Genomic DNA, 26,342 nt, shown 5'->3' with positions numbered 1-26,342 from the left:
TAACAATAATTAAAGTTTCTTTTCAAACTTATTTTTCTCCGATGAATTTTGCCGTTCTTTTCTTTTTAAACATTTCAGCTTTGATTTTACTCACTTTTCCGTTTTTTTATTGTTATTCTCTGTGATTAAATGTGTGTAGCTCTTTGAGATTTGTTAATGATAAATAAATTCATTATTATTAATATGTTGGAGTAGCCCTGTTAGTTTTGATAGGCTTTTGTTCAAACTTTATTTGGTCGAGGTGTTGCATGTTTGGACCGTTGTGCAGCTAGGATTTTTTTTTCTAAACTGACAAGTAACCATGGGAACAAGGTATTGGTTTTGCAGTTGTAAAAGCTCAAATTATACCCGAACTGTTGTCTCTCTGCTTGGCTTTCCAACCATACAGACAGAAACTTTAGAGGCACAGCAAAAGCAAATGAGGTGGATTAGCAGAGCTTGATAGTAAATTATGGAGTCATCCTGGACATGTTACTGAGGATTATCGTCTCTGCTGCACGGATATTGAGCTGTTAGCGTTTTATTACAGTCTTACAGCGACAGTCTTCAGTCAGAGGCCTCATCAGATTCACTGCGTTACTGACTGCTTCTGCCACAGCACCGCCATCCACTTTCATATGAGAAATTAAGTATTTTTGAATTACTTTGTTGTTTCCAGGAATAAGTCAAGTTTATTAGGTTAAAAGTTGTTACAGTTTTCAGAAAAAAAAATCAAAACAAGATAGCTGATTTTTATTAATTACATATATACTTTGCAATGTTACAGCTTACAATGCTGATATGTAGATAATTAAGGCGTTGTCACATGCTGTACATGTCCTGTATGGAGCATACAGTACATTCATTATGTGCCAGATAGACCTGATTAGTGTTGGAGGGTGGGAATGCATTTGGAAAGCTATCTTCCACATACTAAAACATAAACATAACAGAAAGAAACATCTAAAAATTTATTTTGTTTGTCAGAAAAGAGCAATCTTTAGTGATGTCACTTATATCAGAGGACGTAAATGTAACAGCGACAGCATAAACAGAGTGGGTTTACACTTTTCTGTTTTAAAGAGGCTTTTAGTTGTATGGGAGTGCAAGTCTGTCAAAACAAAGCATCAATCCAACAAACACTGAGAAACTGGGAACAACTGGGTCATAACTGGAGGAATGATCATCACTGGCTTTGATTTGAATTCATCCTCAGCAGACACAAAGGCGTAAATAACTAAAAGCATCTGTAGCAACAGAAAAATGGATCACACCAAGTCCTTCAAGACAGCTTTGGAGTATCCAAAACTTGCACATTTAGCTGTAATGTAATCATAAAGCATGGAGTGGGTAAAATGTTTCTTTAACCATCTGGAGCTGGACACACTCAGGCCAGCAGACGGGCTGACGTCTTCTGTTTGACTTTAAATATAACGTTTTCTGCCTCACTCATGGTTATGGAAAACAGACTTCAATGCATTTTACTTCATACACCACACATTCTTTGATTTCATACAAAAACTGTAAAATATTCCTAATTCGACTCGCACGACCTGTTACACTAACACAGAGAAGAGCCATATGGATGTCATAATATCAGAGAAAAGTCCTCCAGTGTTTATGTTGCAAAGCATTATGGTTAGTAGTTAGATAAAATGGCTGTGAATGGCTCCAGTCTGCGAGACTACAATGAGATAAATACATCCTCCCCCCCTCTGAGTGCCGTCTCAGACAACTCTGCAGAGATTACTGGACCCGCGCGGCAAGATGAAGATGATGACAGAGGTGGGAAGATGAGAGTAGGGGTAAAGTGTGTTGAGTCTGTGCTACAAGTGCCTTTTTAATGCTGGCAAAGCAGCTCCACCTCCTGTAATCAGCTGTTTAAGGTAAACAGACCAACAAGCACAAGGTGGGCGGTCATTGGGAGTAAGAAGAGTTTACGAAAAATGGCTGCTGCACAGACACAGGGGAACAAGTTCAGGTTGCTCCTTTGTGATCAGCTTTATTGTTTTTGAGCATTTGCTGTTTTTCCAAGGTTTAAATGGATAAGAAATAAACAACATACAGCAGAAGCTGAAGATCTGGTCGGTAGTAATTAGAGATGCACCAAGAAGTTTGTGGTGGTCGAATTTTCAGCGCGGCTGGTCGGAAACTCAAAAATCAGACGCTTTTCTGATCAATGAACACACCATAAGTAGTCGCTATCAGGTTGTGCAAACAGTACATCAGTAAAAGACTTAAAATGAGCTTTTATTCAGTAATAATCAGTTTAGAGGGAGAACAGATGCAAAAATCTGAAAGGAAATTGTATTTTCCCAAACTGGCTGCAAGACGGCGAGAGAAAGCAAGACTTTGATCACATTAACGGAGGGCTGAAAGGAGTACAGCCAAGTTATCTATTTTCACCACCAAAGCACAGCAATGCAAAAAAATTATTTAAAGCTGCAGTATGTAACTATAATAAGAAATATTTTTTACATATTTGTTGAAACTGTCGCCATGACAATATGCTAAGAGACAGATAATCTGTGAAAAAATTGGTCTCCTCCAACTCCTTCCTGAGCAGCAAGCTCCTTCCTGAGCTTGCTGTCTGAAGAAATGTACAATGCCCGACCAAAAACAGCCAGGAGGATTGGATCTTAGCGCTATCAATCATCCTCATGTACGCGTTGCTAAATGTGCTAAACAACTTACCGTGACAGAAAAACTGTGATAGCCAGTGGCTACGCTAACTAGCCGGAGCCTTCACAACAGGCTTGCTAGCTGCAGAGTGTAAGAGGCAAGAGCAGCGCCACAAGGAAGATGATTGACAGCGCTAAGACCTGTCTCATGGTTCTGATTGGCCGTTTCTAATTATTACTGGGAAAACACAGATTATCTCATATTGTGCTGTTACGACATGGCGCCAGTTTTAATAAATATGTAAAAAATATATATATATTTTAATTAAAGTTACATACTGCAGCTTTAAAGAGAAAAAATATTTTCACATCTTTTCATTTAGACTTTTAGAAAACATTTCAACCTGTGTGGATTTGAAAATGTCGGCAATCTTTTGTGACTGTCTGAAATAAGGTTCAACATGGAGACTGATGTTTTAGTAATTGTTAATAAAGTCAGTTTAAATAATGACACTGGCTATACTCTCTGTATAAATAATCAACAACTTCTCATGGGAGAAAAGATAGAAAACATTTTAAGCATTAAAGCTCTTAAAAAGAAATCAAACGCCATACTGGCAGAGTGAAAAGTTTACAAAAATCAAAATTCTGCTTGGTGCATCTCTAATATTAATTACACTTGTCTTCAATTGCGCTCATAAATATTTGATCTTCACATTATTTTATACTGAGGGCTGCAGGTTCAGCAGGAGAATATTTGAGCAACTGTCTGGTAAAAGTTGTAACAGTACTGTTGTGGTAACTCAAGTGGCAATTCTACGTCACCATTGACCCAGAAAGCTCTATGCACATGAAGAGACGGTGGCTACTGCAGCGTAGGATTTGAAATAATTATAGATAACTCTTAAAGGGTTTACCAAGCAAGCAGGTTGAAAAGTCAGCAGGCGGAGATGCAGTTCAGGAGCTTGTGAAACTTTCCTATTGTGGCGCTAAGCAAAGATTAAGTCTGGATTCTCCCCCGTTTACGGCTGGCATTTGAACCTCCAACGGATTTAAATCTAGAGTCATTTGAGAAACACGGCGCTGCGGTGACGGGCCTGTAAACGGACTGAAGGTGGACAGAAAGCCGAGCTGGAGGTCAGGCGTTGGAAAGGTCAGCCTTGCTGAGAGCGATGGCCAGCTCCAGATCCTGCTGCTCCTGCAACCGCAGCCGCCTCAGCCGCTCCTGCTCCTCCCGCTCGCTCTCCCGCTTGGCCCACTCCAGCTGCTGGTTCTCACTTCCAAACTGGAGCAGACAAACAAACATTAGACTTGGGAAACAAAAAAAAGAAAGAAAGAAAAAAAAAACAGAAAAAGGAATGTGGTTGTGGCTTGAGGCTCAGATGTCAACACAGAAACAGACAAATCACTGGACAAAAGCAGACGCTTCTACACAGGCAGAAAGTCAAAAACGACGACGGACTTGTGAAAAAACGATCAGCAGCAAATGGCGGCAAATTGATACGAAATTAAGATGAATGTAAAACAAAAAGAGCAGAGATAATTATGTAGTGCTTTGTGGGAGTACTGATAATCGTAAAACTTTATCATTTTGTCACGTTAGACCATAAATCAGCCGACATGTGCCATAAAGGAATCTGAAAAGTGTGGCATACATATTTAACACAAAGGCAGCAAAAGACTCGAGACTGGGGGCTTTAACTTCCAGCAGGAAAACAATCCTAAACAACCAGCCAGAGTGGCTTAAACTAAAGCATACTCATGCGTTAGTAATGGCCTAGTCAAAGTCCAGGCCTAAATTCACTTGCGAATCTGCGACACTCTGAGCTTGATCTTTTGTGCAAGGAAGAAATGGGCAAAAATGTCGGTCTGTAGATGTAAAAACCCCCAAATGATCTGCAGCAAAAGCTGATTCTACACGTCGACTCAGGGGCGCTGAATAAATGCATGCCACACTTTTCAGATTTTTACTTTTGTAATAAAATTCTGTCACAGCTTTGCCTTTCACATAAAAAAATCTAACAAAATATGGTCAATTTCAATTCAATTCAAAAATACATTATTGATCCCAAAGGGAAATTTAATCAAAATACATATTGTTGTTATGATGTGACAAAATGTTTAAAAGTTAAAGGGTAATTAACACTTTTGCACAACACTTTATTTTCCTCACAAAAAAAGCAAAAAGCACAACTAGAAGCTAAAAGCAACACTTTTTAACAGCAACGCTAAGCTGAAGCAAACAAAATGTCAAATTTCAAATTTTTTGTTTTGCTTTGCAGGACATTTATAGAAAATAATTGCTCTCATGATTCACTATTTTCAGATTATGCGCTGCGGACGAGTTTCTCACATGCAAAGATTGATCACCACACCATTTTTTCTCTTTTTTTCAGTCTTACCTTCACAACTTCAGATCCTGGCAGAAAAACAAAACAAATCACATTGCAAAGCTCCACATAAAAAAAACCCCACAAATCCCTTTTACAACAATCATGCAGGCATGAATGAGAAAAATAAATTCACGTCACGTGAAAAGACACCAACAACAGCCATGCATCATCTCTCCACAGGAGAGCATGCCCGGCCATCATGACGAAAGCAGAAGAGGAATATTGTATTGAGTTGAGCTCAGCGCCGAGGCAAATCATCCTCTGACAGCAGGTAAGCCTTCGTCTTGAACTTAATGACTTGGAAAATGCTCCTGAAGTGCAGACACGTCTGCTTGTCTGGTAGCGGTACGGATAATAAATCGCCGCTTCCTGCAGAACATGCAAGCCCGAAAACTAGGGATGCACCGATTTATCGGTGCCGATTTCCCTAATTTTGGGAAATCGGTGACACGTCGATTTTTACATGTGAAGCTGATCTTAACCACTGGTTTTATCTACCTCTGCAAAGGCATTTAAGTCAACGGCCATCTTCTTCTGCTCAGCTGTGAGAGAAGTTTGACTAGAACACAGTCAAACCACTTAAACTCATCAGATTTCTTGCTACATTTAGAAACATTTTAGACAAATAAATAAATAAATTGGTATTGACTAAAATCGGAATCCTCGGGTCAGGATTTTTAATAGGTCGGAAATTGATGGTCGGCCAGAAAACTGCAATCGGTGCACCCCTACCGAAAACATACGACGAGACAGAGATGAAGCTCCAGAACTGTCTGAGTCAATCATGCAAACATTTGGCTTCCTTTCACCCCAACTGTGAAAAAGCTCTCGAATGTTGTTAGTCAACAGCCAGCAAACACGTTCGCTGTGAGTATTTGCTTTCCGGCATAAAAGGACGAAACGCGGCCCAGCGGCATTGGACGACACCTCTGATACGTCAGCTCTGCAGCTCATGCAGACAACAATGCTTTGTCCATTAAATAAAAAAATAACAATAATAACTGAGAATGGACTGAACTTACAGAGCCAAAATCTGCAAAACCCGCAGGACAGTCTTTGGATTCTTTTCTTGACTGTGTCGCAATAAAAGAGTCTCTACCGATACCCTGCAGCAGCTCTGACGCGCTCGAACCGAGCAGATCCACTGGAGGAGATAAACATTTAGATGAATAAATACCTAAAATATCTTTCTATCTCATCAGAGCTCCCTTGGGAAAATAAGCTCACACTTAAAAGAAGAATGCATAATCGCGGGCCGTCTAAATAATTCACAGGAAGCCTAAAGCTTTGGGCCAGTGCTGTTCAGAATCGGCACCCTGGGGAAAGCGATAATGATTCAAAAAAAGGTGCTAACCACATTTTTTGAGTAAAGCTTACTGATGCATTGATGCTTCAATGTGCACAGTGCTGCTTTCTGGAACATATGATGTAAAAAAACCAAAAAAAAAAACTAGACACACCCTTTTCTACTGTAAACTGAAAACACATTTCCAATAATCACTTTTAACTGGTTCCCATGATCCGCGACCGCCGTCACAGCAAACCTAGAGGGCTTAAGCAAAATATGTAGGAAGACTAACCAAATATTTGCCTAATTAAATCCCTATTACTAAACCAAACTTGTGTCGGGAGATGTAAACAAATCTTGCAACACAAGTGCAGACAAACAGCTAAATTGCAGCCTCTCACAGGACCAGGATTAGTTGTGCAACTGTTTCTGTGATGCAGATATTGAGAGCAGCCCACAAATTTAGGAGTGGGCTTCTCACTTCCCTTTTACTTGAGAGGCATGCTGCGAGAACAAGCTCGCTGGCAAAACGTGGCAACTCATCTCAACACTGTTCTGCGTGGTAAAGCAAAGGGGAACACCAGCTTTCTCAGGCTGCGGCTTCTGCTTAAAGAATAAGTGCAAGGTCACACCGGAAGGGCATGGCCTGGGAATGGGTTGTAGGTGTTGGGTGACTTCACATGCACTGAAAAAGCAAGATAAACACCAGACTCTGAGTGCAGAAAGAAAATAGAAAAAGTAGCACTCGCCGTCATCCAACAGAGGAGAATTTGACTAGCATCGATTATTATAGTAAGGGGAAAACATAAATACTATAAAAAACATGTCCTATTAACATCAGCATGATGGGAACGTGTCATATGGAGGTTCACATGTGCTTTCACCTCTTACTATTCACATATCTCTGCCAGCAGCTTTCCTGTTGACAATATCAAGAAATTACTATCTCTGCAATCGCATACCTTACTGAGGAAGCAGCTTTCTAGCATGTATTTAGGCCATAAAACGTTTATGAGCCCACAAAAAAAGAAAAAAAAGCAACCAGTAATGCAAATGGAGCGCTTAATATAGTTTTAGTTCTTTTTTTCATGAAACCCCTGGAAGTGATGGGTAAAAAGCAAACTCACCTTTAAATTGAGAAAAATTTTATTTGATGTTGGGTTACAGTGATGTAACTTTTTAAAATTTATTTATACTTGATTTTCTCTTTACATTCTAGCTTGTAATTAGTAATTAAGGACTTTTTGTCATCATGGGGCAGCAATACAACACAGAATTTTAAATTTTTATCCATTTCTTTATTTTAATTCACCCTTTTTAAAATAATCAAGTTTCATCCAATCACAATTGATATTTTTATGTACTCTGGTGCCTTGTTGGCATTTTTGATCAGCAAATAATTTGTGTAGATTCAAATTTTCTCACTAATTTTTAATTAATCTATTTTCATGTTTTAATAATTTTTCTTTCTGTTACAAGACGTTCAGTTAAACTTGTTTTGGAATTATTTCTACCATTTTCTTTGGTTTGAATGAAACACTTTGTGCTACATCTTCCCTGGTATGAAAAGTGGTCTAAAAAGGAAGATTAATTGACTGACACACAAAGATCAAATATTTATCTTGCTAGTTCACACAGTGAGGATGATGAAAAGAGAAAACCACAAACTAAAAACTAGAGAACTGCAGAAAAGAGCAGCATCTCGTCTACGACTCTATTAGATTATAAATAAAAGTTAACTGGTTGTCTGAGAGTCATGAAAGGAAAAAAGAAAATCACTTCCTGTCCTACCATTACAAACGTAAACATGTGGATTTTAATTAGAACGATGGACTTCAGAAACCTTTTAGCAAACATTGCAGGTGCAACAAATAATGACTGAGTTGAAAAGCATCTCTGGTCACAGTTAAGTACGGAGGAGGATCTGTGATGCAAGTTAAAATCAGCGTCTCAAATCTGCACTTTTCAGAATGCTTTTATTGTTATTGTACAGAAGCAATAAAAGCATTCTGAAAAGTTGAGATGCTATTTTTAAATTGATTAAGCTAGTAAGTAATCATCATAAGTGATGTGGCATGTGACGTCAGGGTTTTCATTGTAGGGGCGCCGAACCAGGAAGGTTTTGAGTCGATCTCTGCAGCTTCATCTTCAGGAGACGAACCGAACGCCACAACGACGCTGAAACGAGCGAGTCCCTCTGGTGTGACGCGCAAATCAAAAATATTCACCAAGATTCAAAACGTTTATAACTTTATTAATAACATCACCAAAAAAAAAAAAAAACAAGTTCGAATTAATGACCCAACAACAAAAACAATAAAATAATCGCAGTAATTATTGCTTTGGTTTGGGTGACTACTTATTAATAATCACAAAAATAACATCAAGCCAGAAAACATAATATCGTAACGGACTAAATATGTTTTTAACATAACCTCTGCTGTCAGTTGATTGCCACGGCAACGGGCAGACAGAGCCAACATGGAGAGACTAAAAGAAATTTAAAAAATACGAGTCGTTCACCAGTTTGGCGTTATTTTCCTTTTGTTGTAATTTACAAAAGTTACGGCTTAATACATTTTAGCATCAACTGCAGAAAATAATGGCATATTTAAGACTTTTTGAAACAGTCTTAAATATGCCTAAAGTTAAGATTTTTAAGACTTTGTAAGAATCTGGGTTGACATTCAGGTCAACTCGAGCTGAATGACGATCTGCAATTAAAATTAAAATGAGATAAATTAACATGAGCCTGAAAATTTCCATTTGGATGATTGTTTTTCTTGTGTCTTTCTTCCTACCACAGACTGCATGACAAAAGGTTTCAGTCTGGTCTCAATTAGCCTGTTTAAAGAAGTAAAAAATTTGTTTATAGAGTTTCCATTTTATCTGTTGTCCCAGTGGTTTTGTTGATTTATTTTGGATATTTAAAATATCTTCCAGTTCCAGTGTTAAATGTTGTCAAAAATTAAAGCTTATTGAGAGGTTGTACTTGCATTGTTATGCTATTACTTAAAAATGTTTACATAAATAAATTCTGGGACAGTTTATCATCCAGAAAAAAATGTTAAAAAAACAAAATTGGGTTGTACAAAATATCAACCACATTGGTGCCAATAAATTTAGATATTTTGACAAACACTGATGTTGTAAAATGTTACTGAAGATCATTAACTGCCACTTGTGAAGAGCACTAACTTGTTAATGTACAAATAAACTGCAAATGTTAACACACAAAGAGAGGAACTTAAAATGAGGGATTACCGTAGGGAGGCGCGGGCCGGTTAGGCACATTCTTCTTAGGAGGGTCAGGCTTCTGCTCATGTGAGGAATAATGAAAAAGAGAACAGAAAGAAAAACGGTCAACAATTTTACAAAGTTATGAACACAGCAGATTTTTAAAGGCACCAGAGATTGGTCAAGGTGAAAGTAAAGGCTGAAAAGCACAAGATTCAGTGGAAAACTGCTTTATGGTGCAAGTGATTCATGAGTACAAGAACTCACCTTTGACATGTGACTGAAGTCAGCAAATCCGCCGCCTTTGCCTCCAAAAGAACTGCTTCCAAACGGGTCCGCTTTTCCAAACAAGTCTGCAACACAAGTTCATTTAAAGGCATCTGGATTATTTGGTTGCAAACACAGAAAGAGCCAGAAATCATAACAAAGTTTGGCCGTAAAAACCACACGTCAAATTGATCTCCAAATTTTGCTTATTCTAAAGAGTTAGAGGGGGATTTGTGCTATTTAGAGCAGAGAATGTGGCATGACCGTTTAATTTTCCATGAGATTTTCTGTGTAGACTTGTTGAAGCTGCATTTTTTTTTATTTATTTTTTGTTCAACCTGATTGGTTAATTAAAGGCATCAGTCCAGAACTGAGCTGGAGCTGTTTTGAAACCACTTAATTTAAAAGAAATAAAAATAAAAAAAAGCAACAAACTGCAGATGGTTGGAGCGAAAACAAAAACATTGTAACACAATACATTTGTTGTGCGAGCCTAAACCACAGAAGGGCCCATTCACGTGCGGCAGCGCAGCGTTTTCCTTTACGCGATGCGGTGACTCGGCCCAGGTCTACAGTCGCCTCTGTGTTCCTCTGAAGAGCGTGAGCAGCGCACAGAGAGCGTCGACCTGCAGCTGCCACCAACAACTTTAAACAACTTCCTCGGCGAACAAGGCCCGGCACTTCAATGGCAGCAGATACGCAGGGAGGACAGAGGCAGCAGGAGCGCGTAAAGGAGTGGCAGTGTGTTCTCGGAGTGAAGGAGCAACAGTCACAGAGTTTCTGTTTTGTTTGGCTCCTGCTGGCCTCCTGTTTTTCCAGGGTGAGGGGGGGAAGAGAGAGTATTTTCAGTCGGCCAGTAGTTAAATGCGTAGGTGCTCGGCTAAAAATAACTTGAGACCAGAGGAAAAACTGAAGCCACAGAGAGTAAAAATTATTTGCCCCCTTTTGCCCCACCGTCCAAAAATAAAACCTGAATCTGACACGTCACCCGGAGCGGCTAAGAATGAGTCTTTTGACCCGACATCTCTCAGGTCCACAAGTCCAGTAATAGAGTCATTTTCTGGGAAAATTAAAGGAAAAATCTGCTTCTTTGAGCAAAGGGATAAATGTGTTGGACTGTTATCTGACGTCAGCAGCTTCTTCGCTAAGCGGATTGTAAAAAACACCTGTAGTTTTCCACATTAAAACACACTTCAGTGTATTTTATAGACTTTTTATATAAAAGACCAACTCAGAGTGGTGAAGTGGAAGAAAAAAAAATTAAATTGTAAATTTTACTAATCATTTATTGCCACATCCTGCAGATTTTACAATTAACCACATAATAAAATATTAAAAATACACAAAAAAATGCAAACAAATAAATTAATTGCTTTTTTAAATAAAAAAGAGGGACATTTTATTGCCTAAATTGAAATAACAGAGCAATGCTCGATCATTTGTAGCAAAAATAAAAAAATACTTCAAACAAAAGAAATGTGCTTGGAGTCTAGACAAATTTTATTGAGCATGACTGAGGACAAAAATTATTGCTCTCTGACCCGACCTGACAGGTTTGGCAGGAAGAGCATTAATCAGAGAATCAGACAAAACTCATTTAGTAACTGCAGGAAATGCAAAGATCTGAAGCTCTGGTGGGAAAATTTTAGGTTTAGTTGAAACTTTTCTTTGTGTTGTTATTTCACTCGTAGCGATGGTACTACGAGTGAAATAACTCGTAGCACCAGTTACAAGTGGTTCCTGGGCACGTCAGGAACCACACAGGTGTGTCCACAGGTGACGCTGTGAATCTAAGTGTGCCCGGGTGACGAGGTGAGCGCATGGTTTTTACCACTTCCCACACCACAACGGAAAGATTCACCTTCGGTTACCTTTTGAATATCTGATATATCATCACAACATTTATCCAAGCTGAGTGAACCTCCTACAAATCAGACAAAAATGGCGCCAAATGTTTGTGCAGCAAAACTTTTCGTTTTTTCTTAAAGAAAAGAAATGTTTCCAGAGGTCATGAAAGGTCAACAAGCCCCTCCCACCTTCTCCAAATCAGATAAGAATAGTGTCTGAATTAAACACAAATTGTGCTGTTTGTGCAGCAAATATTTTCGTTTGTGCCCCTTTTATTTTAAAGGTATTAAGACATGTCTCCAGAGGTCATGAAAGGTCAACTAGCTCCCCTCCCAGCTTCTTCAAATCTTCTTCAAGCAACATTTTTTGTTTGTGCTGCTTTGGCTTTGAAGATACTAATAAAATTGTTAAGATTATTTTGACTTTGTAAAAGTGATGGGGCTGGTTGACCTTTAAATTTTCATTAATATTTTCAAAGCCAATGCAGCACAAACGAAAAAATGTTGCTGCACAAACGTGACATCAATTTGGTCTGATTTGAAGAAGGTGGCGGAGGGCTGGTTGACCTTTCAAGACCTCTGGAAACATTTCTTAATATCTTTTAAAATGATAGCGGCAAAGATTACAACAGGATGATTTATATCAAAGCATATTCATGTGTTCAAACGGCCTAGTCGAAGTCAAAGGTCCAACTTGAGACAGATTGACCTTCGTTTGGAAATAAGTTGGCAAAAACTAGAATTATTCCAGAAACACAAAAATTTCCAGCAAAGTTGAAAATTCAGAGAATAAATTTAGTTTGTCTGAATTCAGATGAATGCAGACTTTTGAATATTTTTGAAAAAATAGATGTGAAAGATACCGCTATTTTGATTTTGATAATGTTTTACGTATAAAAAAGTGGAGATGTAATAAGTTTCTGTATTAGATTCTGCTTATTTTAGTTTTTTATTTATTTTTTCAGCATTGTGTGTGTTTATTTTTTTTATTTGTGTATGAAAAGGTTAAAATTCCTAAAAAAAACATGAATCACTTGCAATCCTCACAATTATGAACAACTTTGTGCAATGGGATAAATGTTCAGTCAGAAAAATCACAATAAAATACATTGAAGATTGTGGTGACAAAGAGTGGAACGTTTAACCTTTGCTAGGTGCTGTACGACCTACATGAAACTAAACATAAAAACAGATATTGTTTTTAACTGGTTCTGCATTTAGCCATGCAGACAGAGCCTGATAAAAACAACTATGCATATTTAACTAGGCAATAAATATGCAGACACAAAAATTATCTGCACAAGCTGCCTACCTGAATCCTTTGTTTGAGAGCTGTTTGATGCGAAGGGGTCGCCACTCCCAAAGGCGCTCGGCTGAAAATGAATAAATATAATGAAACAGAGAGAATTAAGAGTCCAGTTAGTTTTCAGTTACCTCAAACATTCAAAATCAATCTGCATGTAAAGGGAACATTAATTAGCACTAAAAATAAAAACAAAGAGTCGTACCTTAGCTGGTAGTGTGGGTTTTCGACTGAAAGGATCTCCAGAGCCAAACAAGTCCGTCTTGTTGGATCTCTTGAAAAAGTCGTCAGATGAGGCTCCCTTGAAGGGATCGTTTTCTTTGAAAGGATCTTCTCCAAATGGATCTGGGGAAAAAGAAAAAAATCCATATAAATTAGCAATAAACAATAACAATCAACATCTGAAAGCATGAAGACATATAATTCATAAATAACAGTAAGACTGCTATTCTGACCTTTCAAAAGGTCAGATTTGAAGGGGTCTTCTACTTGGAAGGGGTCTGCAGGAAGCTCCTTTTTACTGCCGTTGTTGAACATGGCTATCCTCGACTTGAAAGAGTCATCCTGACAAACAGAAACAAATTCATTCATTCATCAACAATGAAAGGAAAATAAAAAAAATTACAAAAAGACAGAAATTAGCAGTGGTCTTTTGATAGGCCAAAAAGCCTCAATTTTTCCATGTATTTCACAAAATATCAAGAATTTAAAAGTGAATCTGGTTGACAAGCACAACTGAAAACATAAATTAAGAAAACTGCAAAGGATCCATTCATTTTTATTTCTATTTTTATTTAAGAAGGCCTGCCAAACTCAAATAGTTTGGTCTCATTACTGAAGATAAATCATCAAAATACCAGTGGAAACATTGTAATATTGCTGTAATAATGTCACTAAAAATTGTTCAGTTGATTATTAAGAAGAGAATAAATAACTTTTGTTCATGCCGTTTTTATTAATATGTAAATGAAACATGTAAAAATTGAACAACGGAAATTCCTTTTACATGTATCATTTTTTGACCGATGCCTCATTTTCTAGCAGACAGGCTGAAAGGAAGAAATCTAAATATTATTATTTGTATTTAAATAATATTTAATAAGCTTTGGTTTGTAAATAATGTTTAAAATATTTTTTTATTTAATCTGTTGTATGATATGTATAATACAAAGTTTCATTCAAAATATTTCAGTTGACTTTTCAAGTAGACTGAATGTCTTTTTGTGATGTTCTGCCGTTTTATTCAACAAAATGGCACATGGAGTGTAGAGTAAATCTAGAAGTGTTTTTCCCAGCTTATTTTTTTCTGAGTGACTAAAAATATAAAACTGGACGACTGGGAATGGACTGAAGAAATTTCTGGTCTCTAAATAGCTTTTTATGGGAGGAGTTGGGAGAAATAATCTCATTTATTCACATTTCTTGGTTCCTTACCGAACTCCTGAATCCTCCGTTCTCCCTCTCAGTGAAACCTTCGCTCAAATCGGGCAGATTGCTGAAGTTCCCCCTGCTGATCTCGCTCAAAGCGCTGTTGTACTGCTCAATGGTTTGGGTCAGTTCATTCTGCGTGTCCTGGATCAGTGACAGCTTACTGCGAGCCTACAAACAAAACATTTCAGTCCAGAAAATAAATTTCCCTTACTAGTGTTATTAAGCTTCTAATTTTTACTCTTTTCTGCAAAATAAATTCTCATGTATTGGGTTGCTACTTTCATTTAAATTGAAAACATGGATATTTGAAGTGAGAACTTGCATTTAGGGTCTTGTGTTTGCAGAACACTACGCTTCCTCTTTCCTTTTGACTCTGGGAAGAGGAATGTACGAGATCTACAAACTAAAACTGAAGCCTTGGTTAGTGGTTGAACTGATAAGGGAAATAACTGTAACTACTGAGTTGTAACATTTCTACACTGAGCACCAAATGCATTCAGGGGAGAGTGTGCTACTTTAAGAAAATGCATTAAAATCCTCAAACCTCAACCTGATCTCTAACTTTAATTGTCTTCAGCTGGTTGCCTGACCTGGTTGATCTCATCCTGCGTGGTTTGCAGTGACTTCACGATGCTGTCCAGCTGAACGCGGCCGGTCACCAGCCTCTGCTCCAGCTGGGCCTCCTCCTCCTGCAGTCGGCTCAGGTCCGCCTTGGTGCGGCTCAGCTCATCCTCCTGGCTGCGGACGTTGGTCTCCTGAGAGCGGATCTGACTTTGCAAAGAAGAAATCTGCAGAGCGAATACAAAACATGAAGATAAAGTTAATACATTTACTTTGACTTTGTCTTGTATTACAGATTACAGTCTTTAATTAAAACTAGTTCAACAACTTTGAGAACCCCATCCTGGATTATCTAAATTTATCACAAGGACAAATCACAGACTCAAGATTTTACAAATTGACAAAACTTTCAAGCAATGATGAATCTACAAATATGAAATTGTTGTGGCAAAAAGATTTGAGACTAAATATAGGAAGGGAGTAGTGGGTAGGGATTTTGACAGATTGCAGATTAAGGTTGGACTGATTACAGCCTCTATAATGATCTTGAAACATTGGAAATCAATCATATTCCCCCGAAGATGAAAGAATGAGCAGATGCCATGGTGGAGATTTCATCTTCTCAATCCTTGCTGCATAAACTGGAGGACAAAGGACAAAAAGGACAGAAGAGGCAAACCCATGGGACGTGGTTTGGACTAATAGAGGTTGACATGCCTTAACGAGTATAGACTAAATTGTAAACCAGTGGCAAATTGTCAATCTTGCATTGTTCACTATACAACTAAACTTTTAATGCCAAATAACATTAAAAATTACATTACAAGTGTCATTATTTACCTAATGACATCATGGCAACAGTCATTATCGTTCACATGATAGGTCTTGTGCCATGTTTACACTTCATAAAGTGTTACCGGTTTATGTTTACATTTTTGTTTGTTCTGTACATAAGTGAAAAACACTTATAGCATGTTTAAGGCATGTTTTAAAAAGTCCCGTCTCTGACCTGCTGAGATTCCTCCTGGCATTTCTGCTTCAGTTCATTGAGCATTCCCTCCAGCTTGGAGCGCTGCTGGTCCATCTCGTCCAGACGTCCCTGAGCGTCCTGCTTCTGGGACGTCAGGCTGTGCAGGCTGCTGCTCTCCCTGTCCAAGTCGAGCTGAATGTCCTGAGTTTCACCAAAACACACAGAGGTCGGCTATGTATCACTGTCCTGATGGACTTTTAATCAAAACCATTATTGACCCTTTGCAACCAAGTCACTTTATCATTCACAGCGCCATGATGGACATCGGAAATGAGGATCGGGAGTATTGAACTGAGAGACTGAAGTTGTTTTCCCAAGTTGTTTTTGCCAGTTTATTCATGATTTCTTCTTGTTCGAGTCGAGCTGATTTGTCTTTGAACGTATCACACCTGGTTGGGGCTCATAGACAGCGCTATTTACTGAAGTTTGAAACAGCTAGCTTAGAAGCCGACCCATACCTCCTCCCTCCTGACGTGTTGATCGAATTACCGTCTTTGCCTGAATTCACACCACATGATTTATGTCATAAATAGCATCTCCCCTTAAATCGGAGCAGAATTAAAAACGTACAGAAGAGACACTAACCAGTTTTTTCTCCGTACATGCTAGGCTACATGATGCTGGCACATTGTTTCCGTGGTTACTGCCGGTTAAACATACCTTCGCCATAATGCAATATTTTAAAGCATACAGATGTTAAATTAAAATCTTCTAATTTACTGAGACAAACCTGTAAACATTTTAGCTTCATCTTACCTGAACGTCACTGTTTTTCTGTCTTATGGTTTCCTCCGTTTGCATAATCTCTTGCTCCAGGAAAAACTTCTCTCTATCAATGACAAAAAAAGAGGTAAACGAAGGCAGGAGATTAACATCCGTAAATGTGTTGAAAGGTTTGTGTTTTTAACAAACTTGGAAAAAAGCAGTGATTGCTGGCATTCTGTCTGAACAAGAACTACTTTTAACCATGAATCATGTTTTCTAAAGCAATTTAAAGGAGCTGAAAACATCGTCTTTGTTTTATTTCATTTCTTCAGCAAATTTGGTGGTGTTAAAGTGAAAAACATCTGATCATCGGCATTTCTTAACTTCAATTTTCTCTCGTTTTTCCCCTCAGAGGAAGGGAATCAAAGCGATCCTGCTGCTACTCGGGGTGCAGGCGCTCACCTCTGCAGCTGAGCTATTTCCTGGCTGAGGTCATCCAGCTCTTTGTTGCCTGTGAGCTCAACTGACCCAACGGAGCTGGTGCTGTCCTGAGGGGAGAGACATCGAGACAGACGTTTAAGAGAAGCACGGTGGGGGTGGGGAGGGGTACAAAAAAAAGAAAGAAAGAAAAGAGCGGAGATGACAAGCTGGACAACACCAGGAGGGGGAACGCGTACTGGATGACACCGACGTAATTAAAGACATGAAGGAGTGATTCTGACACACATGATGGAGGATGAAAAGTGGGGCACAAAGTAAAACAAGGGACATGTGCAGAATAAAGAAGAAAAGCTCCCCGCTGATATTTCTAAGAAAACAAAAGTCACAGGAAGGAAACAGAAAGCTCTCTCTCAGCTTGGAGGGAGCGTGAGAGGCAGACAATACATGAATGGAGAGAAATGCATGCAGAGGATTTCATGGGCTGATTGTACGCTTCAAGGTTTTAAAACATAACAAAATTTCACATCACAATATTCTGGAACAGAGGGCTGCATAGTGGTGTAGTTAGTAGCACTGTAGCGAGAAAAAAAAAAAAAAGTTTGAATCCCGGCCTGGAGTGTGAGATCAGCTTCTCGTCCTGAACATCCTGACAGCCTCCTCAGACAATGCACTGCTGGCTCCACCAGAGCTCCAACAGCGTCACACAGTTTCATCCAAAGTGGAGTTTGTCATTTGACAGTGTTCAATCTATCTTACTTCTGTGAAATCTCTAACCTCAATTTCCCCAAAAACACAGCATATATACGTCGCTTGTCCTTCCAACGCCTGAATAAAAGATGCAGACGTTTCCTCTGATGGCTGCTCTGGATAAAACCAAGAGCCTCTGCACTGAACCCCATCAAAAACCTCCTGGTTATTCCAACAAATATTGATTTCTGAACTTTTCCTGAGTTAAAACATTAGTATTGTTGTTTCTAAATCAATATGATCTTGTTTGTTTTTTTGCATTATTTGAGGTCTGAAAGCACTGCATCTTTTTTGTTATTTTGACCATTTCTCATTTTCTGCAAATAAATACTAGAATTTTGCTCGGAAATTCAGCATAGAAAAGCGAGTTTTAAAGCAGAACTCATTAATAAGTAGTAATTTTGGTTCAAAGATATTTTCCAGTTAATACCATCGACACAAAAATGTATAGACCAATTACAGTTATGTTTTTGAACTGTGGGAGGAAGCAGAAAGAGCCCGGGCTGGGATTCAAACCCAAGACCTTCTTGCTGCAAAGCAACAACTACGTAACCTCCAAACACACAAAAAAATCAAAAATATATTCTTTGCTTTTACAACAACAATATAATAATTTCTTCTGTGAAAACTGTGAAAAGGTTGAACATCTATGTAGACAGAAATGGAAACAAGTCATGTTAAAAACAAACACACACACCCACCCACCCACTCAAAACAAAATGTACTACAAAGACTTGAAGAACTAAAGAAACCATCTGGTCTAACAGGTGGCCTGACTCTGAAAGCACAGCTGGATGCTCCTTTTCTCACACGTGTGAAAGAGCAACAGCACCACCTAGTGGCGTTGTGCTGAAATACTCACTCTGCGCATACTAGCTGTGGAAACCAGGTCTGCTCTCACAGAAGGAAGAATCCCCATAAAGCTCTGACAGACAGGATAGAAAAGGACTCAGAGGTTCAAGCATTATCAGACTGTCAGCACTGAAGGAATGGAGGGCAGCAAGCAAGAGCTCAGCATTTAAAATTACTTAAATTAAATGTACAGTCTGCCATGTTTCAACCACAAACTTCGATGTATTTTGAGTTTTTATGTAATACACCAACACAAAGATGTGCATAATCATGTAGGGGAAATAAAATGATGGATGCTCAAATCATTTTACAAATAAAATCTGGAAAGTGTGGCATGCATCTACATTTTAAGCTTGTTGCAATAAGCGACAAGTTAATTAATAGCATGACAAATTAAAATGAGCTCAATAATTTTCCATTCTTATTAACATTTTGTATACAGAGACATCAAAATGCATTTTATTTTTTATTTACATTTTATTTGTTTATTTTTGGTGGTTGTGTTTTATTTCTATATCTTCCTCTTACGAAATTGACAAAATGTTTCTTGGTGTTTGAGGCATAAATTAACATGTTGGATTTTTCTAAACCTTTCCGTTATATTGGATTTTTTTGTCTCAAAAACAATATTCTCATTTGTTGCATTAGTTACTGGGACAATTTATTGTCCAGCAACAATTTGTTATGGTGACACGCCTCTATTTTGTAGATCTGTTAGTCTAGAGACCGACACTTTTATCCAGTTTTCCAACACATAGATTTAACGTCAGAAGAGCAATTTTGATCTCTGCTGCATATTTTCAATTCTGGACTTTGACTGGGTCATTCTAACACAAAGATAAACTCTAAACTTCCTTCCTCTGTAGTTCTGGCTACATGTTTTGTTTGTTTTCACGTGCTGCTGGAAGTGTCGCCATAGTCTCAAATCTTTAGCAGTTTATCCTTAAGGAATTTCATGTTTTTAGCTCCATCCATCTTCAAAATCGTAAGATGGGATGAAAATCAAATGTAATGTTTGCTACAGGTTTTCACAACTGTTGACTATGTGATGTATTTATGATGTTTTTATGTTTTCACAATGTAAAGCACTTTGAACAGCAACATATTTCAGCCGTGTTGCTGAAATATGCTATTCAAATAAACTTGATTAATTGTGACACATACAACTAATCTGTCCTGTTTACAGATTCTCTCACCTGAGAGGTGGAACTGTGCAGCTCTTCTGGTTAATGCTGTTTTCTACCATAATCCTGCTTTAAACTTCTCCACAAAGTGACCCCTGACCTTTCTGCTGCTCCTTGGTCTTCATGAAGCGGTTTGTTCTCCAATAAACGTTTGAGAAACTGGGATTTAACCCCACAAACCTAGATTTTTTATTATTTAGAAGCCATCTGAGGTGGATTTTGAGATGCATAGCCATTTTTTTTAATTTAGCAAAGCATGCATAACTTTCTTTTCCCTTCACAATTATGCACCAATTTGTGTTGGTCTATCACGAACAAACCCTATGAAATATATTGATGTTTGTGGTTGCTATGGGAATAAATTTGAAAAGTTCAAGAGAAGTCCAAAGAATAGAATATGCAAGATGCCGTTGCAGTAAAGAAACTGATATTTAAAGCAATTAATTTGATTTTTAAAGCAGATTTGTAGAAGAGTAAAAAGCATATTTGACAACATTTACAACCCAAAGAAAAGTTACAAAGTCCAACAGATGGGCCTGATCAAAACTTAAACTAACAACTGATAAATACTTTAGATAGCCTAAACTGAAAAGATGCAGAGTGACTTAAAAAGACTAAAGATGGAGTCTGGACTCACAAGGCCCATAGCTGACGCTGCCGTCCTCTCTGACGGGGGGATCATGTCTGTAGTGAGAGTAGAGGGAGGGTCGATGCCTTTTGTCACCTTCTGCTGGATGAAATGCATGGCCAGAGCAAACTGCTCCGGGGTCAGTTTGCCTGTCTGTTTTGTGTCAGCAAGTCCCCTGTGGAAAACAAGACAGTTTTTCCTTTTAAAAGAGAAAAACACGGCAGCTTCTGAGAATTAATACCAACATCGCTCGCTGGTTAAGACTCTGCTTTAAGACGTTTTGCAATTCCTAAATTAAACAACGTGGAAAGATTCAACATATTCAGAAGGTAACAGAGATCATGAAGAAAAGTTCTGACAGTAAAATTAAGCATAAAGTTATGAGGTCAAAGATGTGAGACTCAACAAAAGCTGCTATTGCTTGTTATGTCCTCCGTATCAAAATGTTAATTTAACTGAACAGTTTTCCTGCAGAACAAATGTTTTATTTTAAACTTTCATAAGAAATTGAGAGAGCAAGACTTAAATGCCAACAGGACCATAAAAATTAAATCTATCTGCAAATATATTAAGAAACAAACAAGTAATGTTCAAACACTGCTCAGAGGTATCAGTAAAAAGCCTAAAATAGACAGAATATAAATTAAAATCCTTTAATTTTGAACTCCTTAAAAAATTATAGAAGTAAAAATCAGCTTGTAATTTGATCAAATTTAGAAATAATTGTCTTTAATTAATCAGTAGCAAAATTGTTGACAATGGTTATTTAATTAATGCAAATGAAACATTTTAAAATTATAGAATACTGAGGACCATTTTCTTAGCCACATGGTCGCATTTATTTTGCTTTATTTTACTAAATAGATCAAAATAAATCAACAGGTTTCTAACCTTCATCAGTGTGACGTTATACTTCAACAATGAAAGTTTACTTTATTTTAAGTCTTTTCACATTTTTACTAGAAGCACCAATAATAATGTTGATGTGTTTACAAAGTTGTTTAAGGTCAAATTAAAACTCTTTAAATGCAGATTTCTGGATATTTTGTTGCCTTAATATATCTAATAACATATTTCATGCATATTTTAAAAGAATTTCAGAGTGTGGTTTGCTTTTCAAGCCGTTATAAACGTCTGAAAGACCATTTTCATTGACCATATCTCACCAGATCTGCGCCAGCATGGTCTGAGAGAGGTTGGACTGCATGAAGATCTCAATGATCTCAGTGCCTGTGATGAAGCCGTCCCCATCAGTGTCCGTCTTCTTAAAAAGCTCCCTATATTTTTCTCTGTCGGCCACCGGTACCACCCAGTTCACTGCAGCCTGGAAGGAGCGAAAGACAACAAAAAACAAATAAAAACGAGCATTTAATCCCCAGAGCATCCGCAGACTTACAGCGCCTTGTAAAAGTTTTCAAACCCTTGAGATTTTTCACATTCTGTCGCATTACAACTCCACAAATGAACATGGTTTATTGGGATTTGACGTGACAGTAGAAAAAGTTGTCCAATCAATTACGTTTAAAGCCTTTTGCTACTTTAATGTCAATCTAGTTCAAGTGTATTTTGTCCAAGTGTACATTTTAAAGTTTAATATCAGCTGCACCTACACTGAAAGAATTATAAACTATCCATGATTCCTGTTAGAGTTACAATGGCAATGTTACCTTCAACAACATTTTGTTTGAGACAAATCTACAAAATTTGCAGATAAATCTACATTTACGTTAATTCAAGCCAAGTCCCAACTATTCTGATAATGCCACTTGCTTCCCTTTCAAGGGAACCTGTTTCTCAGAAAGTCACAGGTGAAAAAAATCCCTGTTGGAGAAACAAACTGTCCCACATACAATGCGCTCAACAATGTGGTAAAACAAGTCTTACTGTTGGTAACAATGAAGTTAAACATGGAGTACTAGTCTCTCCAAAAGTCAAAGCACAGAAACTGTAACACGTATTTAATGTGGAGCTTTTTTATTTTGCATAAACTGAGCAGAACTAACCTATGCAGCAAGCAGAGCATCTTTTATTTTCCAAAAATAAAATATATTTTTTATTTTCCAAAAATAAAAGATATGATGAATAATATTTTCAAACATGTCCAAATTTAAGAAGTAAAATTACATTGAAGAGCATGTTGTTCATGACTTAACACTACAGTTATTCTTATAAAGATTCAAGATAAAGTTTTTCTAAAAATTATATACAAAAGTAGGAGATACAATGCAAATTTTATATGCAGATTTCATAAGAAACAGTCAAACTCTGTCTGATGCATCAACTATTGGTGGGCATTTATCATATCGTTTACCATTTATAGTGATACATTTCTTATAAGATTTTGATTTATCTTTGTCACAATAAAGTTCAATTAATGTTTAAAAAACAGGATTGTCACTTTTACTATTTTCTTTCCACTGTTTGTTCAGTGTATCAATAAATGTCAACAAATATGAAAATAAAAATATGTGCAATTACCGTGTTAAGTTTAGGGATACAAATCACACTTCATTATGCGACTGTTGTCCTAAAGTAGTGTATTATAAATAGGAAGGTTTTAAAAAAATAGTGTTTGTTTGTGGTGCTATAATTGCTATGTCATGCAGTCACAGCCAAACAGTTGTCTAATAAAGTAGTAATAAATAGTTATTATTGTTACTTTTATTGTTATCACAAGATTAACACAAAATATTGTGATAAAACTTTAAGTTCACCCGTAGCCCTAACATTGATCACATTCATGGAGAAAGAAAAAAGCAGTTTTATGTTGACGTACCGCTGGAGTGGATGGTGAGCTGGATTTAAAGGAGTGTTTTGGAGACAAGGTGACAGCGCTGGGGCTGAGGGGTGAAACGCGAGAAGACGCGGCGCTCCCCACAGGAGGAGTGGCGCTCCTCAGAGAAGGAGAGCTCCGCAGAGCCGATCCGGATCCGAAGCCAGACATGGCAGGCAAAACGGCCACGGCGCCAGGAAGAGCAGGCGCAGATTTTTTTCTTTTGGAAGGTGGGATAAGAGAAGGAGGAAGGCTGCTTGGGACAGGCTCCTTCTCCATGGTGCGATAAACGAGATGCAGGGCCTGGAACGTGATAAGCATCATGTATGTTACATTTCTCTTTAGGGAACTGTAAATAATGAAAAGGATCTACACATACCACTATGAATTCCTCTTTATCCAAATGTCCATCTTTGTCCACGTCACTAAGGTCCCAAATCTATAGTTAAACAATAATTGATCGATCAAGATCTGATTCCTTTGAAATGTTAAACAACTGCACAGCGCTACTTAGTGAGTTTACATTACCTTTCCCAACACATCCAGAGGTAGTTTGGAGTTTATCAAAACAGGTCGGACCTTGTCACCGGAGAGGAGACCTTTCACAGGGGACAGACTTTCAAAAATCGCCTCGAACTTCCCTTTTTCATCAGGCTAGGAGAGAATAAAAACATTCAGATGACAAGCTTGTCCATTTATTCTTCTTGAGAGTAGTCTTATAAATTTGTTTTGGCTCACCCTGATTGCCCAGTCAGATGTTGTTGATGATGCAGTTACTAACGGGCTTTCAGTGTCTCTCTAAAAAAAGACAAGATAGATACAATATGAGGATGAAGTAATATCCATGTGGATAGGAGAAAAAAACTGAAATAACTTTATGATTGAGAGGTAACTGGTAATTAAAATTAAAAAAAAAAAAATCTTTATAAGCTGTTAGATATTTTAGTCAAAGTTCCTACAATCCTTTTATAAGATGGCAGACACAGTGACTGAATAATCAGTTTTCTCCAGTTGTATGGAGCATACACTAAAAGTGATAATTCGACTTTACACTGAATATCACATTCTATAAAATGCAGAAAAGTAAAAACATACAACACAAGAGTAGTTAAAGATTATGGCCACCATTATTATACTTTTACTAATAAGTTTATCTGTTATAATAAAATCAATTACATGATGCTATAGATTAAAATATATATATATATATAGTAACTTCTATTTTTTTAGTGTAGTGTATTTCTTTATCTGGGACCTTTGTACAAATTTTGTACCACAAACTATCAAGGTGGTATGACAATAAAAAAATCCTTAAATCCTTCCTGAAAAAGTTGTCATCATATCGTGACAATCTCGCATCATGCCTAATTACCTTTTAGAGACTATAAAACCCACTAATTGTTTTCCCAAAAGATCTCAGAGGTATTTTAATCCCATCAGATCAACAGCAGCTATAGATAAAGTAATTTGAACACTTACAAATTTTGGCACAGCTACATTTTGGTTGAGGTTGTTAAGGCTGATGTCATTTCCACCCTGTGCTGATGCCACCAGCCTCATTGCAATGAAGAAACCCTACAAAATAGGAACAAAGCAGAACAAATCTTTTGTTTTCTGCATACATCAGCATCCAACCAACAAAGTAGCTCTATGGAAAGAATGACTGAGTTACCCTCTTATCCAAATAGCCTTTTCTATCAGAATCTGCCAAATCCCATATCTGAAAAAGTGAAAATAATAATAAAAAAAAGATTATTAGATGGGATTTACTGGATACATTTAGAGTCAACATGTCAGTCAGTTCAAGACCCACTTTTCCAAGTGTACTGTCTGATAACCCAGACTTTTTAAGAAACTGAGCTGCATCTCCTGCTGATATAGTCCCTGTGTTTGCTGGATCAAGCTGCACAAAAATCAAAACAATTAAATATTAGATTACTTATAACATTTAGCTAAGGAGCCATGAACAGTTGAACAATAAAATGCCGGCAACAAAAACTCTTACCTGTCTGTAATAATTTTCATATGCTGCGTTTCCATTTGATAACTGTAAAAGAACGAAAAGAATGACAGGTAAAAATGTCAACTGTCAACACGCACTAGTAAAGTTAACCCAGAATGTAGCTTGGTGCTAAATAAGCAAAACATTTAACACGTAATTAATTAAGAACACATTTCTACGAGAAAACAGCTTAAATTTTTATCCAGGTACGTTTAATTTTCACCGAAACGTACAATTAACCCATCACAACTCTACCTAGCTAACTATGTTTACTCAGTGGATAACGAAAACTCGCTAATTCGGTTTAACTGACACATACTTAATACGGCTTATGGCGTCGTGACGTGGAAATAGCACACTTAAAAAACGTCACTGTTATTTGATAACCACGGACATTAAAAATGTAAGACTTTCTTTATCTTGTTTGACGTTGTTACCTGACTGAGAGTCATGAGCGCCGCCATATTTCCTGGTGTGTGTCGTGAACGCGCGCCGCGCACACGCCCATAAGGGGCTGGCGCGAGCGGCTTTAGAACACACCGGCGAAGAAGGGTGTGTTTCCGGGAATGTGACGTCATCAACAAAAGGCAGGAGAGCAGTGTTTTTTGTTGTTTTATCTTTTTTTTTTTTTTTTTTTTAAAGGTACCTGCACCTGCAAGGCTCTGGCTATTAGTTTATGTTACTTTTTTTTTTTTTTGCTATTTATTCATGTCGTTTTTAACTTTTTAACTTTTACGTCACACTCTGTCGACTGCATCTTTTTAATTTCGTTGTCCTTATGTAAACGTGACAATAGCAACAAAGAATTCACTGATCGACTGACGTTATTTATGTACTATTATTCATCTTTTGAGGATGTTAATGGTTGTTTGAAGTACGTCTGTGAAAAAAATACTTTAAGAAAGAACACAAATATGATGGTTATTAAGATGCAATCTAAATAAACATTACAGTGTTTTTTTTTATTAAATAAAAGTGCAGGTTTAGGCCAAAGAATATGGGGGGAAATGTGTGGTTGCCCCTAAATTGTGTCAAAGAGCTTTAGTTATACTT

The 26,342-nt window shown here is 37.5% G+C and overlaps 1 protein-coding gene across 6 annotated transcripts; it reads right to left on the bottom strand.

Annotated features, from left to right (window-relative positions):
• Nucleotides 1-716: 716 nt before the first annotated feature.
• On the bottom strand, nucleotides 717-25,802 carry LOC102217689 (epidermal growth factor receptor substrate 15-like 1). Of its 6 annotated transcripts, XM_023335184.1 has the most exons (25): nucleotides 25,727-25,802; nucleotides 25,293-25,334; nucleotides 25,101-25,190; nucleotides 24,960-25,007; nucleotides 24,767-24,862; nucleotides 24,026-24,085; nucleotides 23,816-23,941; nucleotides 23,667-23,726; nucleotides 23,291-23,590; nucleotides 21,681-21,838; nucleotides 20,524-20,689; nucleotides 18,713-18,775; nucleotides 17,125-17,210; nucleotides 16,714-16,786; nucleotides 15,937-16,098; nucleotides 14,957-15,154; nucleotides 14,370-14,534; nucleotides 13,391-13,499; nucleotides 13,141-13,280; nucleotides 12,945-13,005; nucleotides 9,786-9,871; nucleotides 9,546-9,597; nucleotides 6,016-6,137; nucleotides 5,003-5,019; nucleotides 3,798-3,885 (listed from the first exon to the last, which is right to left on the bottom strand). In XM_023335184.1, exons 1-24 carry the CDS (start codon nucleotides 25,751-25,753, stop codon nucleotides 5,005-5,007), a joined length of 2,505 nt encoding a protein of 834 aa, XP_023190952.1. In that variant the 5' UTR covers nucleotides 25,754-25,802; the 3' UTR covers nucleotides 3,798-3,885; nucleotides 5,003-5,004. The 6 variants fall into 6 exon arrangements, with proteins under 6 accessions (XP_023190949.1, XP_023190951.1, XP_023190950.1 ...); XM_023335181.1 differs by lacking the exon at nucleotides 5,003-5,019 and having other exon boundaries at nucleotides 717-3,885; XM_023335183.1 differs by lacking the exon at nucleotides 6,016-6,137 and having other exon boundaries at nucleotides 717-3,885.
• Nucleotides 25,803-26,342: the final 540 nt, after the last annotated feature.

Source organism: Xiphophorus maculatus, chromosome 6, assembly GCF_002775205.1.
Source record: "Xiphophorus maculatus strain JP 163 A chromosome 6, X_maculatus-5.0-male, whole genome shotgun sequence".
Classification (NCBI taxonomy): domain Eukaryota; kingdom Metazoa; phylum Chordata; class Actinopteri; order Cyprinodontiformes; family Poeciliidae; genus Xiphophorus; species Xiphophorus maculatus.
The sequence above is the reverse complement of the archived record's forward strand: the minus strand, read 5'-3'. Positions and strand labels throughout refer to the sequence as shown.

Coding starts and splice junctions, on each gene's coding strand:
- LOC102217689 (XM_023335181.1), bottom strand. CDS start 25,753: ATGGCGGCGCTCATGACTCTCAGTCAG. Junction 16,099..16,713: donor AGAAAAACAGTGACGTTCAG/GTAAGATGAAGC, acceptor GGTGAAACTCAG/GACATTCAGCTCGACTTGGA. Junction 13,006..13,140: donor AACCCACACTACCAGCTAAG/GTACGACTCTTT, acceptor ATTCATTTTCAG/CCGAGCGCCTTTGGGAGTGG.